Raw genomic sequence first — 14,402 nt, 5'->3', positions numbered from 1 at the left:
ATCTCTCTAGTACACTAATGGCCATTAAAATTGCTACACCAGGAAGAAATGCAGACGATAAACGGGTATTCATTGGACAAATATATTGTACTAGAACTGACATGTGATTACATTTTCACGCAATTTGGGTGCATAGATCCTGAGAAATCAGAACAACCTCCTCTGGCCGTAATAACGGCCTTGATACGCCTGGGCATAGAATCAAACAGAGCTTGGATGGCGTGTACAGGTGCCCATGCAGCTTCAACACGATACCACAGTTCATGAAGAGTAGTGAGGGCGTATTGCGATGAGCCAGTTGCTCGGCCACCATTGACCGGACGTTTTCAATTGGTGAGAGATCTGGAGAATGTGCTGGCAAGGGCAGCAGTCGAACATTTTCTGTATCCAAAAAGGTCCGTAAAGGACCTGCAACATGCGGTCGTGCATTATCCTCCTGAAATGTATGGTTTCGCAGGGATCGAATGAAGGGTAGAACCACGGGTCGCAACACATTTGGCGCAGTGGTTAGACACTGGACTCGCATTCGGGAGGACGACGGTTCAATCCCGCGTCCGGCCATCCTGATTTAGGTTTTCCGTGATTTCCCTAAATCGCTCCAGGCCAATGCCGGGATGGTTCCTTTCAAAGGGCACGGCCGACTTCCTTCCCCGTCCTTCCCTAATCCGATGAGACCGATGACCTCGCTGTCTCGTCTCCTTCCCCAAAACCAACCAACCAACCAACACATTTGAAATGTAACGTCCAAAGTGCCGTCAATGCGAACAAGAGGTGACCGAGACGTCTAACCAATGGCACCCCATACCAACACGCCGGGTGATACGCCAGTATGGCGATGACGAATACACGCTTCCAATGTGCGTTCACCGCGATGTCGCCAAACACGGATACGACCATCATGATGCTGTAAACAGAACCTGGATTCATCCGAAAAAATGTTTTGCCATTCGTGCACTCACGTTCGTCGTTGAGTACACCATCGCAGGCGCTCCTGTCTGTGATGCAGCGTCAAGGGTAACCGCATCCTTGGTCTCCGTGCTGATAGTCCATGCTACTGCAAACGTCGTCGAACTGTTGGTGCAGATGGTTGTTGTCTTGCAAACGTCCCTATCTGTTGGCTCATGGATAGAGACGTGGCTGCACGATCCGTTACAGCCATGCCGATAAGATGCCTGTCAGAGACGTGGCTGCACGATACATTACAGCCATGCCGATAAGATGCCTGTCATTTCGACTGCTAGTGATACGAGGCCGTTGGGATCCAGCACGGCGTTCCTTATTACCCTCCTGAACCCACCGATTCCATATTCTGCTAACAGTCATAGGATCTCGACCAACGCGAGCAGCAATGTCGCGATACGATAAACCGCAATCGCGATAGGTTACAATCCGACCTTCAGCAAAGTCGGAAACGTGATGGTACACGAGGCATCACAACAACGTTTCACCAGGCAACGCCGGTCAACTGCTGTTTGTGTATGAGAAATCGGTTGGAAACGTTCCTCACGTCAGCACGTTGTAGGTGTCGTCACCGGCGTCAATCTTGTGTGAATGCTCTGAAAAGCTAATCATTTTCATATCACAGCATCTTCTTCCTGTCGGTTAAATTTCGCGTCTGTAGCAAGTCATCTTCGTGGCGTAGCAATTTTAATGGCCAGTAGTGTATTATCTTCATGGCCCTTACGCAAAACGTACGTTGGCGGCAGTAGAATCATTCTGTGGCCATCATCAAATGCCAGTTCTCTAAATTTTCTTATCAGTGCTTCTCGAAAAGGAAGTCTCCTTTCCTCCAGTGATTCTCAGTAGAGTTCCAGAAGCATCTCCGCAACGCTTGCATGTTTTTCTAGCCTACTGGCAAAAAATCCAGCAGACCACCTCTGAATTAAAAAACTTCCTGGCAGATTAAAACTGTGTGCCCGACCGAGACTCGAACTCGGGACCTTCGCCTTTCGCGGGCAAGTGCTCTACCAACTGAGCTACCGAAGCACGACTCACGCCCGGCACTCACAGCTTTACTTCTGCCAGTACCTCGTCTCTTACCTTCCAAACTTTACAGAAGCTGTCAGCGCACGCTCCACTGCAGAGTGAAAATCTCATTCTGGAAACATCCCCCAGGCTGTGGCTAAGCCATGTCTCCGCAATATCCTTTCTTTCAGGAGTGCTAGTTCTGCAAGTTTCGCAGGAGAGCTTCTGTAAAGTTTGGAAGGTAGGAGACGAGGTACTGGCAGAAGTAAAGCTGTGAGTGTCGGACGTGAGTCGTGCTTCGGTAGCTCAGTTGCTAGAGCACTTGTCCGCGAAAGGCAAAGGTCCCGATTTCGAGTCTCGGTCGGGCACACAATTTTAATCTGCCAGGAAGTTTCATATCAGCGCACACTCCGCTGCAGAGTGAAAATCTCATTCTGGGAACCTCTGAATTACTTCGATGTCTTCTTTTGATCCAACCTTGTGCGGATCCCAAACACTTGAACAGTACTCAAAGGGCCGCACTAGTGTCTTATGCGCGGTCTCCTTCACAGATGAACCACACGTTACTAAAATTATTCCAGTATACTTTACTATGGTCCATTCCATGTTTAATCGACGTGACGGTGTGAAGTAGCACACTACCAGCGCTGCATTCGAACATAATGGATTTATTTTTCATTCCCATCTGCATTAAATTACGTCTTTTTTTGCATTTAGAACTAGCTAGCATTCATCCACCAACTAGAAATTTTGTCTAAGTCATCTGACGTCGTTCTGGTCGCTCAACGACGACACCTTCCCATACTCCACAACGTTATCAGCAAACAGTCGCAGACTGCTGCTTACCCTGTCCTTCAGATTATTTATGTGTATAGAAAATGAAAGGTGCAGTCGAGGAGAGCTTGTGCAGGGTGGGGCAAATAAAAGTGGATCGGATGACTGGATGTGATTGGACGTGTATGTATGCGTAGAACCACACCCCGTGACGCGCACATGTGTACCTCCACCGCGTGATTCACACGGGTTTAGAGCGTATTGCGGGCAGTGACAGTGTCAGGGGAGCGCTGCAAAGGGTACGACGGTACTCACAGTGGAGCAGCGGGTATTCGTTGTGGAAAGTTACGTGACAACGAAGTAGTGGAAACTGTGTGGTCAGTTGTTTGCTGAGACGTTTAATGGTGTCGAAGTGCCAGCAAAGAGTGCCATGCAACGTTTAGTCCGAAAATGCTGTCAGACAGGCTGACAGGCTCTGTTTTTCTCAACTCAGATACTATTCCGAACCACGGCCCGAAAGTTCCAAGAGACGAATGGTAGTCCGTTTCAACATCTGTTATGGCCCGGTTTTTTCTGTTTCTTTTTTCTTTTCTTTGAATCATCATTCTTCTGACTTGTTTTATGCGCCCCGCCACGAATCCTTCTCCCGTGCCAGCTTCTTCACGACAGAGTAGCATTTGCAACCTACGTCCTCAATTATTTGCTGGATGCATTACAATCTCTGTCCTCCTCTACAGTTTTTCCCACTACTGCCATGGAAGTCATTCCCTGATGTCCTAACAGATGTCCTATCATCCTGTACCTTCTCCTTGTCAATGTTTCACACGTATTCCTTACTCCACCGATTCTGCGCACAGCCTCTTCATTCCTTACGTTATCAACCCAAAAAATTCGTCTGTAGCATTACATCTCAAATGCTTTTATCCTCTTTTCCGGTTTTCTCACAGTCCATGTTTCACTACCATACAGCGGCTGGTCCCGGCGGAGGTTCGAGTCCTCCCTCGGGCATGGCTGTGTGTTTGTCCTTAGGATAATTTAGGTTAAGTAGTGTGTAAGCTTAGGGACTGATGACTTTAGCAGTGAAGCCCCATAAGATTTCACACACATTTGAACATTTTTGAACTACCATACAATGCTGCGCTCCAAATGTACATTCTCAGGAATTTCTTCCTCAAATTAAGGTCTGTGTTTGTTAGTAGTAAACTTCTCTTGGCCAGGGATGCGCTTTTCCCAGTGCTAGTTTGCTTTTGATGTCCTCCTTGCTCCGACCATCACTGGTTAGTTTGCTGCCTAGGTAGCAGAATTCCTTAACATCATCTACTTCGTCACCACCAATCCTGACGTTAATTTCCTCCCTGTTCTCATTTCTGCCACTTCTTTTTATTTTCTCTTTCTTCGATTCACTCTCAATCCATATTCTGTACTTATAAGACTGATCATTGCATTCAGCAGATCGTGTAATTTTTCTTCACACCGAGCGAGGTGGCGCAGTGGTTAGCACACTGGACTCTCATTCGGGAGGACGACGGTTCAATCCCGTCTCCGGCCATCCTGATTTAGGTTTTCCGTGATTTCCCTAAATCGTTTCAGGCAAATGCCGGGATGGTTCCTTTGAAAGGGCACGGCCGATTTCCTTCCCAGTCCTTCCCTAACCCGAGCTTGCGCTCCGTATCTAATGACCTCGTTGTCGACGGGACGTTAAACACTAACCACCACCACCACCACCATCTTCTTCACTTTCACTCTGGATAGCAATGTCATCAGCGAATCATATCATTGAAATCCTTTCACCTTGAATTTTAATTCCTCTCCAGATCTTTTCTTTCATTTCCACCATTGATTCTTCGCTGTACAGATGCAACAGTAAGGGCGGAAGACTACATCCCTGTTTTAATCCGAGCACTTCGTTCTTGGCCGTCCTCTCTTATTATTCCCTCTGAGCTCTTGCACATGTTGTTCATTACTCGCCTCTCCCTGTAGCTTATCCCAATTTTTCTCAGAATTTCGAACATCTTGCACCATTTTACATTGTCGAACGCTTTTTCTAGGTCGAAAACTCCTATGAACGTGTCTTATGTAATCTTTAGTCTTGCTTCCATTATCAACCACAACGTCAGAATTGCCTTTCTGGTGCCTTTACCATTCCCAGAGCCAAACTGATCGTCATCCAACACATTCTCAATTTTATTTTCCATTCTTCTGTATATTATTAATTTCACCAAATATTGTTTTGATCTATATGCTGATTCAGTCCTTAAGACAATCTTTTCATTCTCAGTTTCTTCGCATTTTTGATGCAACCATTTCGTCTTAGCTTCCCTGCACTTACTGTTTATTTCATTTCTCAGCCACTTGTATTTCTGTATTCCTGAAATTCCCTGAACATTTTTGTAGTTCCTTCTTTCATCAATTAACTGAAGTATTTCTTCTGTTACCCACGGTTTCTTCGCAGTTACCTTCTTTGTATCTATGTTTAACCAGGTTAGTACTATATTTACTTTACTCTACTGTGTTTCTTTGTACCCTGGAACTCTGCTCTCCAGGCCACTTTTATTTGCTCCACCCTGCAGAAAAATGTACTGAGCACTGAAGAAACAAAAGTGAAGCATTGACACGTTATACAAACAGAGTAAACATAGAATCGAAACGGTAGAAAAAGTAGTGACTGTATAAATGCGAACCATGGTTTGCTAAATAGTAGCATACGTCTAGAGCTTACCTGCGGGAGCTTGGAAATGAAGTCATGCGCGTTGGCCATTTTGGCTGCCTCTATTATTTCCTCCATGGTTGAACCGTCTCGTCCGTAGCGTATGTTCTCTGCAATGCTGGTCTGGAAGAGTACCGGCTCCTGTCCCACCACGCCAATCTGCGACCGTAGCCAGCCAACATTCAGCTTCTTGATATCGTGGCCATCCAGCTCCACCTGTGTGCAAACACCAGCATCCGTTGGTTTTCACCATTAGCACTCTGAACATCTCAAAGAAACACGAGACGGTTAAAAATAAAACAGAACGTCGTCATTAAAGGAGACCAGTGTTACAGGGCCATAGCCGGCAGTGAGCTATGATATTCCAGAAAATAAGCAAAAAAAAAAAAATTGTTTTCCCATCTCTGACGAGGATTTATTTCCACTCTCCAGTTATCATAAATTTCTACATCTACGTAAATACTCCGCAAGCCACTGTACAGAGCTTGGCGGAGAGTACGTCGTATCAATATTGTTTTCATTCACATTTCAGTAGAGTTTTGAACGAGGGAAAGATGATCGTCGAAATGCCTCCGTAAGAACCCTGATAGCTCATCTTCCTCTCACGTTTCCTATGCGAAACATACGTTGGTTATAGCGTGATGGTCACACAGTCGCCTACGAACACTGGTTCTCTAAATTTAACGAACAGGGTCTCCTGAGAGCTACGTCTTTCTTTCAGGTATTCTCACTTCATTTAGATTTGTTCGTCATTTTTCCTACTTCTCCTCATTTCCTGTGTCACGAACAGTTTATTTCCTAGAATGTTTGTGTTTCTTCCCTTCTCAATTTTCTGTTCTTTACACCGATCAACCATTTGTTCACACCCATTCTTCACCTACCTATCCTGGGCGTTATCTAACAAGTGTGGTATTCAAGATTTCTTTGCTCTGTCGAGGTAGTCAACATACATCATTATAAGGAGGACGTTCAATAAGTAATGCAACACTTTTTTCCCGAAAACGGGTTGGTTTTATTCAGGATTCCAACAAACCACATTATTTCCCACTCTTTTGGCTAAAAAACTGTATTTTTCAACATAATCTTAGTGTAATACGATTGCCTTACGCCAGCTTGTTGTGAGAGCCTGTGTAGCTGTATGGTACCACTCTACTGGTCAACGTCGGAGCCAACGTCTTGCTGCGTCAATAACCTCCCAGTCATTCACGTACTGTGTCCCGCGAAGTTCATCCTTCATTGGGCCAAATAGATGGAAGTCGGAAGGTGCATTGGCGGCAAGGAACCTAGCACACACACACATAACCTCTGAGTACCCCACCTGGTCGACGAGTGTGTCAGCACTACCAGCAGAGACGTTTAGTTGTGCAGCGAGGTGTCTGATTGTGATCCGTCAATCACCTCGAATGAGAGTGTCCACACGCTCAGTATGGAAGGAGATGCAAATGTGTGCAGCCGGCTGTCATGCGGGATATCGTACGGGTTTGCACGACCTTGTCGCGATAATGACGTACGCCTCGCCTTACGACACACCTTGCTTTTGTTTACTGACAGGTCTTCTTAGACATCCCCCAAGCACTTGCGACGCTCTGGTTTTCCGCCAAAAGAAACTCACTGACAGCTCCCTGCTTGGAACGCTCCTCCGCTGTAGCCGCCATTTTGAAGGCTACGTATAGCGTGCCACTTATCGGAACTTTATGAAACTCTACCTGCTTAAGTGGGAATATTCCACAATAAATTCCGCATTTTTCTAATGAAATTTGGTGGAAAAAATGTATTGCATTACTTGTCGAACGTCTCTCGTGCTATACCTCCTTAGAAGTCCTCCAGAATTATTTTAGACTTGGCTGTCTCCTTAGCTAATTAGCCTGTTAATTCCAGTCTCGTTACTTTCTCCTAATTCTTATTTTCTACATCTACATCTACATGATTACTCTGCAATTCACATTTAAGTGCTTGGCAGAGGGTTCATCGAACCACAATCATACTATCTCTCTACCATTCCACTCCCGAACAGCGCGCAGGCAAAACGAACACCTAAACCTTTCTGTTCGAGCTCTGATTTCTCTCATTTTATTTTGGTGATCATTCCTACCTATGCAGGTTGGGCTCAACAAAATATTTTCGCATTCGGAAGAGAAAGTTGGTGACTGAAATTTCGTAAATAGATCTCGCCGCGACGAAAAACGTCTTTGCTTTAATGACTTCCATCCCAACTCGCGTATCATATCTGCCACACTCTCTCCCCTATTACGTGATAATACAAAACGAGCTGCCCTTTTTTGCACCGTTTCGATGTCCTCCGTCAATCCCACCTGGTAAGGATCCCAGCAATATTCTAACAGAGGACGAACGAGTGTAGTGTAAGCTGTCTCTTTAGTGGACTTGTTGCATCTTCTAAGTGTCCTGCCAATGAAACGCAACCTTTGGCTCGCCTTCCCCACAATATTATCGATGTGGTCTTTCCAACTGAAGTTGTTCGTAATTTTAACACCCACGTACTTAGTTGAATTGACAGCCTTGAGAATTGTACTATTTATCGAGTAATCGAATTCCAACGGATTTCTTTTGGAAATCATGTGGATCACCTCACACTTTTCGTTATTTAGCGTCAACTGCCACCTGCCACACCATTCACCAATCTTTTCTAAATCGCTTTGCAACTGATATTGGTCTTCGGATGACCTTACTAGACGGTAAATTACAGCATCATCTGCGAACAACCTAAGAGATCAGTAATCAAACTGTGAATCCTGGAAGAGATGTGGTCGTTGAAGTTTTCTCGAGTTATGGTATCTTGACCATCGTCTAGCGGAATCGTTGACTGCGTTTTGCTTACAGTATTTGGAAGAGAGAACTTATCATCTTCGTGAGTCACTTCGATCAACCGTCTTACGTTTGGGCACTGCCTAGCCTAAAACCAGACATTATTTTGCACCTTTTACATCCCGACAAAATTGGGAGTATTGAACGCTGGGGAGGATGAATGGTGTAGAGAAACTACCACGTGCAGCATTTCTCTGATAAGCAAAGTAAAGTAACAACTTTAGTCGGGACAACGAGGATGGAACCGTTTTAATTTGTTTCTGCGATAATGTTGCCCTAGACAATAACATGAAGACCAAATGTCTGTATTCACTCTTTTTTCGTATGTGTGTATGTGTGTTACGTGACTGACTGGCCGCTAGAGTACTTATAACAAAATGGCAAAAGCCCGTTGACTTATTAACTCTTGTGAACTGATATGACACAGCAGAACATTTCCACTGCTGCCGTTAACGAATTACTAGGCGATATTGCACTCTATTTTGATTTGACTCCTCGGCGTGTTAGGTTTCGGCTGCGGGGAATTCAATGTGTACCACGGCTCCGGACATGTACACTAAGATGACAGAAGTTTTGGTATATCTCCTAATATAGAGCGTGCCGAACCTCCTTTTGCCCGACGTAGTACAGGAACTAGATGTGGCACAGACTCAGCAAGTCGTTGAAAGTCCCATTCTTAAATATTCAACCATGCTGCATCCATAGCCGTCCACAATTTCGGAAGTGTTACCGGTGCAGGATTTTGTGCACGAACTGACCTCTCAATTATGTCCCATAAATGTTCGTTGAGATTCATGTCGGTCGCGCCAAACCATTTGCTTGAATTATCCAGAATGTTCTTCAAATGAATTGTGAATAATCGTGGACCGGTGACATGGCGCACTGTCATCCATAACAAGAGGTCCATGAATGGCTGGAAATGGTCTCGAGGAAGACGAACATAGCCATTTGTAATCAAGAATGGTTTCATTTGCACCAGAGGACCCAATCCATTCTGTGTAAACATAGCTCACACCATTATGGAGCCACTACAAGCTTGCTTAGTGTCACAGTTGGGTCCACAGCTTCGTGGGGTCAGCGCCATACTCAAATCGTACCATCAACTCTTACCAACAGAAATCGGGACTCATCTGACGAGTCGTCCAGGGACTAACTCATATGGTCACGAGTCCAGGAGAGGCACAGCAGGCGATGTCGTGCTGTTACAAAACGCAATCACGTCTGGCGTTTGCTGCCACAGCCCATTAAGGACAAGTTTCGCCACACTCTCCTAGCACATACGTTCGTCGTATGCCCCACATTAATTTCTGCTGTTACTTCACGCATTGTTGCTTGTCTGTTAGAACTGACAACTCTACGCAAATGCGGCTGCTCTCGGTAGTTAAGTGGAGGCCGTCGGCCACTGTGCTGTCCGTGGTGAGAGGTAATGCCAGGAATTCGGTATTCTTGGCTCAGTCTTGACACTGTGGATCTCGGAATACTGAATTCCCTAATAATTTCCAAAATGAATTATCTCATGCGTCTAGGTGCAACTACCAGTCCGCCTTCGAAGTCTGCTAATTGCCGTCGTGCGGCCATAATCACGTCGGAAACATTTTCACATGAATTACCTGAGTACAAGTGACAGCTCCACCAGTGCACTGCTCCTTTGTCTGGAGGTCCTATGTTACGCCGTCGCCAAGGTAGCCCCTGGGGGCTGGCAACACATCTAACACCACACAGGACCGAGGTTGTCTATGCCCAAGGCGTCAGCAATGGTAAACATCGGCTGTTTAGGAAACAGACATTCCGTGCGCTACTTCCTGCAGAGAGAGTTGAGATGGTCTGCAGAGAGTATTGCTACATCTGATTGGCTGGCCCATATTGTTTAAAGGCTAGAACCAGCATCGGACGTCAGTTCACGCCGAATACCGACCTCAAGGACGTCGGCACGGAAGGTTACGTCTTCGTCAGCGGAATAGGACTTGGAATTAAGTGGATGTGTGTTACCACGGACTCTTGTCGGAAACTTAGACGTTATCTTTTGTGGCCTCTAGTAGGAAATTCGTATTGGCTTTGTGATTGTGACTTTTGGTTGTTATTCAGTCATTTCCATGGAGACTCACGTAAATAAAAGTTGTGTTGAAAAAACTTACAAATTGTCAGCTACAGCACAAGTGGCGACGAGTTTGTGCCTGCGTGTCTCTTCATCATGGCCGAAGTAGTGCTTCAGCAGCTGATCCAAAGTGTGCACTACCTACTGCAAGGTTTTAAACAGTTTAGTCAGAAATCTCAAGATACGCAGGAACGTTTCTTTACGGAAGTCTTGAAAAACCAACCGGTTCCGCCTCCCCCACGGTTTCCCATTTTCAACGAAGATACTGAGGACTGGGAAACATACGAGAAGCGGCTCCTGCAGCATTTTCACATCCACCAGGTTGTCCAAGAGGCTGCTCGTCGTTCCTACTTTTTGTCCTGATACCAGCCCAAAGTGTATGTACTCTTGACGATACTACAACCTCAGCCTCCAGATTCTTTGACTTTCTCCCAGATTTGTGAGGTTATCACAGCTTACTACCGACGACAGTTCCACTTGTTGGCTGCCAGGGTCGAATTCTACCAGTGTCGCAAGAAGGCAGGCCAAACCTATCGCCAGTGGGCAGCATAACTACAAGGTCTCAGCCGGAAGTGTCACTTCACCACACGGGTCTCCAAAGGATCCTACGCGGACGAGATGGTCCGAGGCCACCTCATCCACGCTGCCCCTGACTCGACTTTCCGACGCGACTCCCTCAGACTCGACGATCCTACTCTGGACGAGATCATTGATCTGGCATTCAAGTACGAAGTCTCTACGGCGGTCGACAAGCGTTTGGAATCCTGGGCGGGAGTAGCGTCCCTCCGAGACCACGACGCCTCGGAGCCTGCCGCATCGCTGGTGGAGGTCGAAGACATCGCCGACATCCATTCCTATGACCGGCGCCGGCCCCCAGGTTTAGCACAGCATCGGCAGGGCGACTGCCCTGTCCAGGACTTCGCAACCTCGGCCGGCTCCTCGGATCCGGCGTGGAGTGTCGGTACACAGAGGCCTCGCCAGCGCCGCCAGCCCCTCCGGCTTGCGTCCTGCCCACGATGCTTTCAGGACCATGCACTGGAAGACTGCCCTGATAGGTGGGCGTATTGTACAGTGTGTACCCATAACGGACATGTCAGTTCGGTCTGCCGATCTCGGCAGCCTCCTCCTCCTCCTCCTCCAGCCATGACCGTCGGAGGCCTATACTCATCGACGTCAACCAGGTGCAATCTTCGGGATCTTCCAAGCTGATGATCAACGTTTAGGTCAACAGTCGGCCGCTGCAGATCCAGGTGGATACCAGAGCAGCAGTCTCACTGATCAACTATTCCCCTTATGCGAAGATTGGGGCACCCCCCCTCCCCCAACCACCCTGACGCCGCACCTCGGCGCCTCCTTACTTACACTAAGCAAGCGATTGCTCTCTTGGGTCAGTTCACAGCTTCCGTCCTGTATAAATCAGTTCGCCGGGAAGTTACCTTCCTTGTGGTCAACAATGCAGCCACCGCGGGCCTCTTTGAGTTGGCTGCCTACTCCCACTTCCCTTTCATTGTCTGATGCTCATCTTACCACGGAGACTACTATCATGGCCCTGTACAAGATATTTTCCGTTGAAGGCCTTCCCGTCACCTTGGTCACTGATAGCGGCCAGCAATTTCGCAGTCAAGAGTTCACCAAATTCTGCCACGATAATGTTACCCACCGTGTCTTTACCCGGCCTTTTCATCCACAATCCAATGGCGGGGTGGAGTGCCTTGTTCGCACGTTTAAAATTCAGATGCAGAAGTACACGCAGGACCGTTCTCCGGAAGACGCTCTTACATTATTTCTCAGTTCCTACAGGACCATAGCAGCTGAACTGCTCCATGGTCACCAGCCTCTGACGCTACTCCATCTACTCCTGCCGCAGATGCCACCTTGCACCTGGCCCGGCGCTTCCAGATATTCATTCGGCTCCACGGGTCCCGGCCCCAGTGGCTGCCATGGGTCGTTCTCTGGTCGACAACTGTTCGACGTCCGCCTGGACGACAGGGTGGTTTCACGTCATCGCAACCAACTCCGACCTCGTTTCCTCGGCCATCCGCAGCCCCAAACGCCGGCTTCTCTCTCTCTCCCGTTGCCGGCCCCTTCTGTGAGGCCTATGTTGCTGCCCTCTCCTCAGTTAGTGGGGGATCTTCTAGGAAATGGCCAACAGCCGCCGGCTGCGAGCCCCACGCCACCGCCGCCTTCTCTGGACCTGGGGCAACCCCGAGACCTTCCCCAGGATCCACTTCTCGGCCCCTCTTCGGCGCCGCCCGGTTGGACTACGCGGACGTTCCCATGCCGCTTGCCCAACCCACCGTCGCCTCGCAACCGCCACCGTTTCCACGTTCCCTCCGCATCGTGGGGAAGGCAGCACCCAACTTACCGGAAGCCGGCTTCCACCGCCTCCTTCAGATCGACTTAGCTGCCGATCGGCCTACGGCACCGGGCTACGTTGGTGCTCTCTCCCCCGTGGTCGCCCGTGCCGCTCCAGCTCTTCCAAGGGGCGAGGGGTGTTACGCCGTCGCCAAGGTAGCCCCTGTGGGCCGGCAACACATCTAACACCACACAGGACCCAAGGCGTAAGCAATGGTAAACATCGACTTTTTTGGAAACAGACATTCCGCGCACTACTTCCTGCAGAGGGAGTTCGAGATGGCCTGCGGGAAGTATTACTACACCAACATCTGATAGGCTGGCCCATACTATTTAAAGGCTAGAACCAGCACCGGACGTCGAATACCGACCTCAAAGATGTCGCCACGGAAGACTACGTCTTCGCCAGCGGAATAGGACTTGGAATTAAGTGTATTTGTGTTACCACGGACTCTTGTGTGAAACTTAGAAGTTATCTTTTGTTGCCTCTAGTAGGAAATTCTTACTGGCTTTGGGATTGTGACTTTTCGTTGTAATTCAGTCATTTCCATGTAGACTCATGAAAATAAAAGTTGTGTTGTAAAAACTTTCAAATTGTCAGTTATAGCATTTTAACTACCGGTCCATAGTGAATTAGATGTTTTATTAATATTAGAGGTGTGCTTGAACCACTACGAAACCAGGAAAACCCACTTTCGAAAATTTTCTTTACTCATGAAGTGTTTCTATTGCTACTGTCTTGTGAATTCCGCTACAGTTGATACATCAATTTTTTAATAGCTGTATCTGTACATTTTAGATGTCTGTACGCAAGCAGTTTCCTAAAACTTTGGGTACTGTTTTATTGTGACTTGGTAGTAACTTCGTATTTTTACCCATTTTTAACATATATTCTCAGTCTCTGTTGTCGATTCCTTTTTTTATTTAACACATATTTCTGCCACTTTTCCTATTTCTACGCACACATTTCACACATCACGTGATATGGAGTCCATACATTAGCATCTCTGCACTCCATATCACTTACTCTCTGAATATTTACACATTTGCCGCCTTTACGATCCACGTAGCACGGCTGCTACGTTTTAAACTTAGGTTTTTGTACCTTTATTTCAACTGCTTTTGACACGTGTACATTGTATGGAACAGCAGATAAATTCACAACACCAGACACAACTGCTCTTACACAGCGGTGACAGCTTTATATTGTTGAGTGGGTTACAATACCCACATAAGGAGCTTTAAAATTTTCACTTTCAATGTTTGTCACTTTCTTAATTAGGTGTATTATATTTGACGACTAATTGCTTTCAGAATGCTTCTAAATGACCACATGTCGAAACTGCAGTCGCAATAAATAACGTTTAAACAGCCAAAATCAGAACGATTTCATTTAAAATATTTCCTAAAAACTGTTTAGTTTCTAATTTTTTCCTCGAGCAACGAAAGCCATTTTTTATTTGTTGCTCGTAATATGTAATCGGACTTCGAAATAGTAACATAAGATGTTTGATCGCACGGTGGCCCACTGATGGTGTTTGTAACCCTATTTGCACTTCAGTAAGGAAAAGTCGGTTCTTTATTTAATGTGCAGTGGTCCAACGTGTAGTGGCTACATTGAGTGTGAAACCAAAATTGGCTGAAGTGAAATAACTATTTATCAAATAATGTTAGTACAACTTT

At 46.8% G+C, this 14,402-nt stretch overlaps 1 protein-coding gene across 1 annotated transcript in view; it reads right to left on the bottom strand.

The window, feature by feature from the left end:
• Positions 1–14,402, bottom strand: part of LOC124788968 (ATP-dependent translocase ABCB1-like) — a 144,920-nt gene that overhangs the window by 80,163 nt on the left and 50,355 nt on the right. Inside the window, exon 10 of the mRNA XM_047256258.1 lies at positions 5,459–5,662. Coding sequence (XP_047112214.1) covers positions 5,459–5,662 — 204 coding nt within the window. The remainder of the gene's footprint in view (positions 1–5,458; positions 5,663–14,402) is intronic.

The sequence above is a fragment of the Schistocerca piceifrons genome, chromosome 3 (assembly GCF_021461385.2).
Source record: "Schistocerca piceifrons isolate TAMUIC-IGC-003096 chromosome 3, iqSchPice1.1, whole genome shotgun sequence".
Lineage (NCBI taxonomy): Eukaryota > Metazoa > Arthropoda > Insecta > Orthoptera > Acrididae > Schistocerca > Schistocerca piceifrons.
This window is presented reverse-complemented; position numbering and strand designations above follow the sequence as displayed.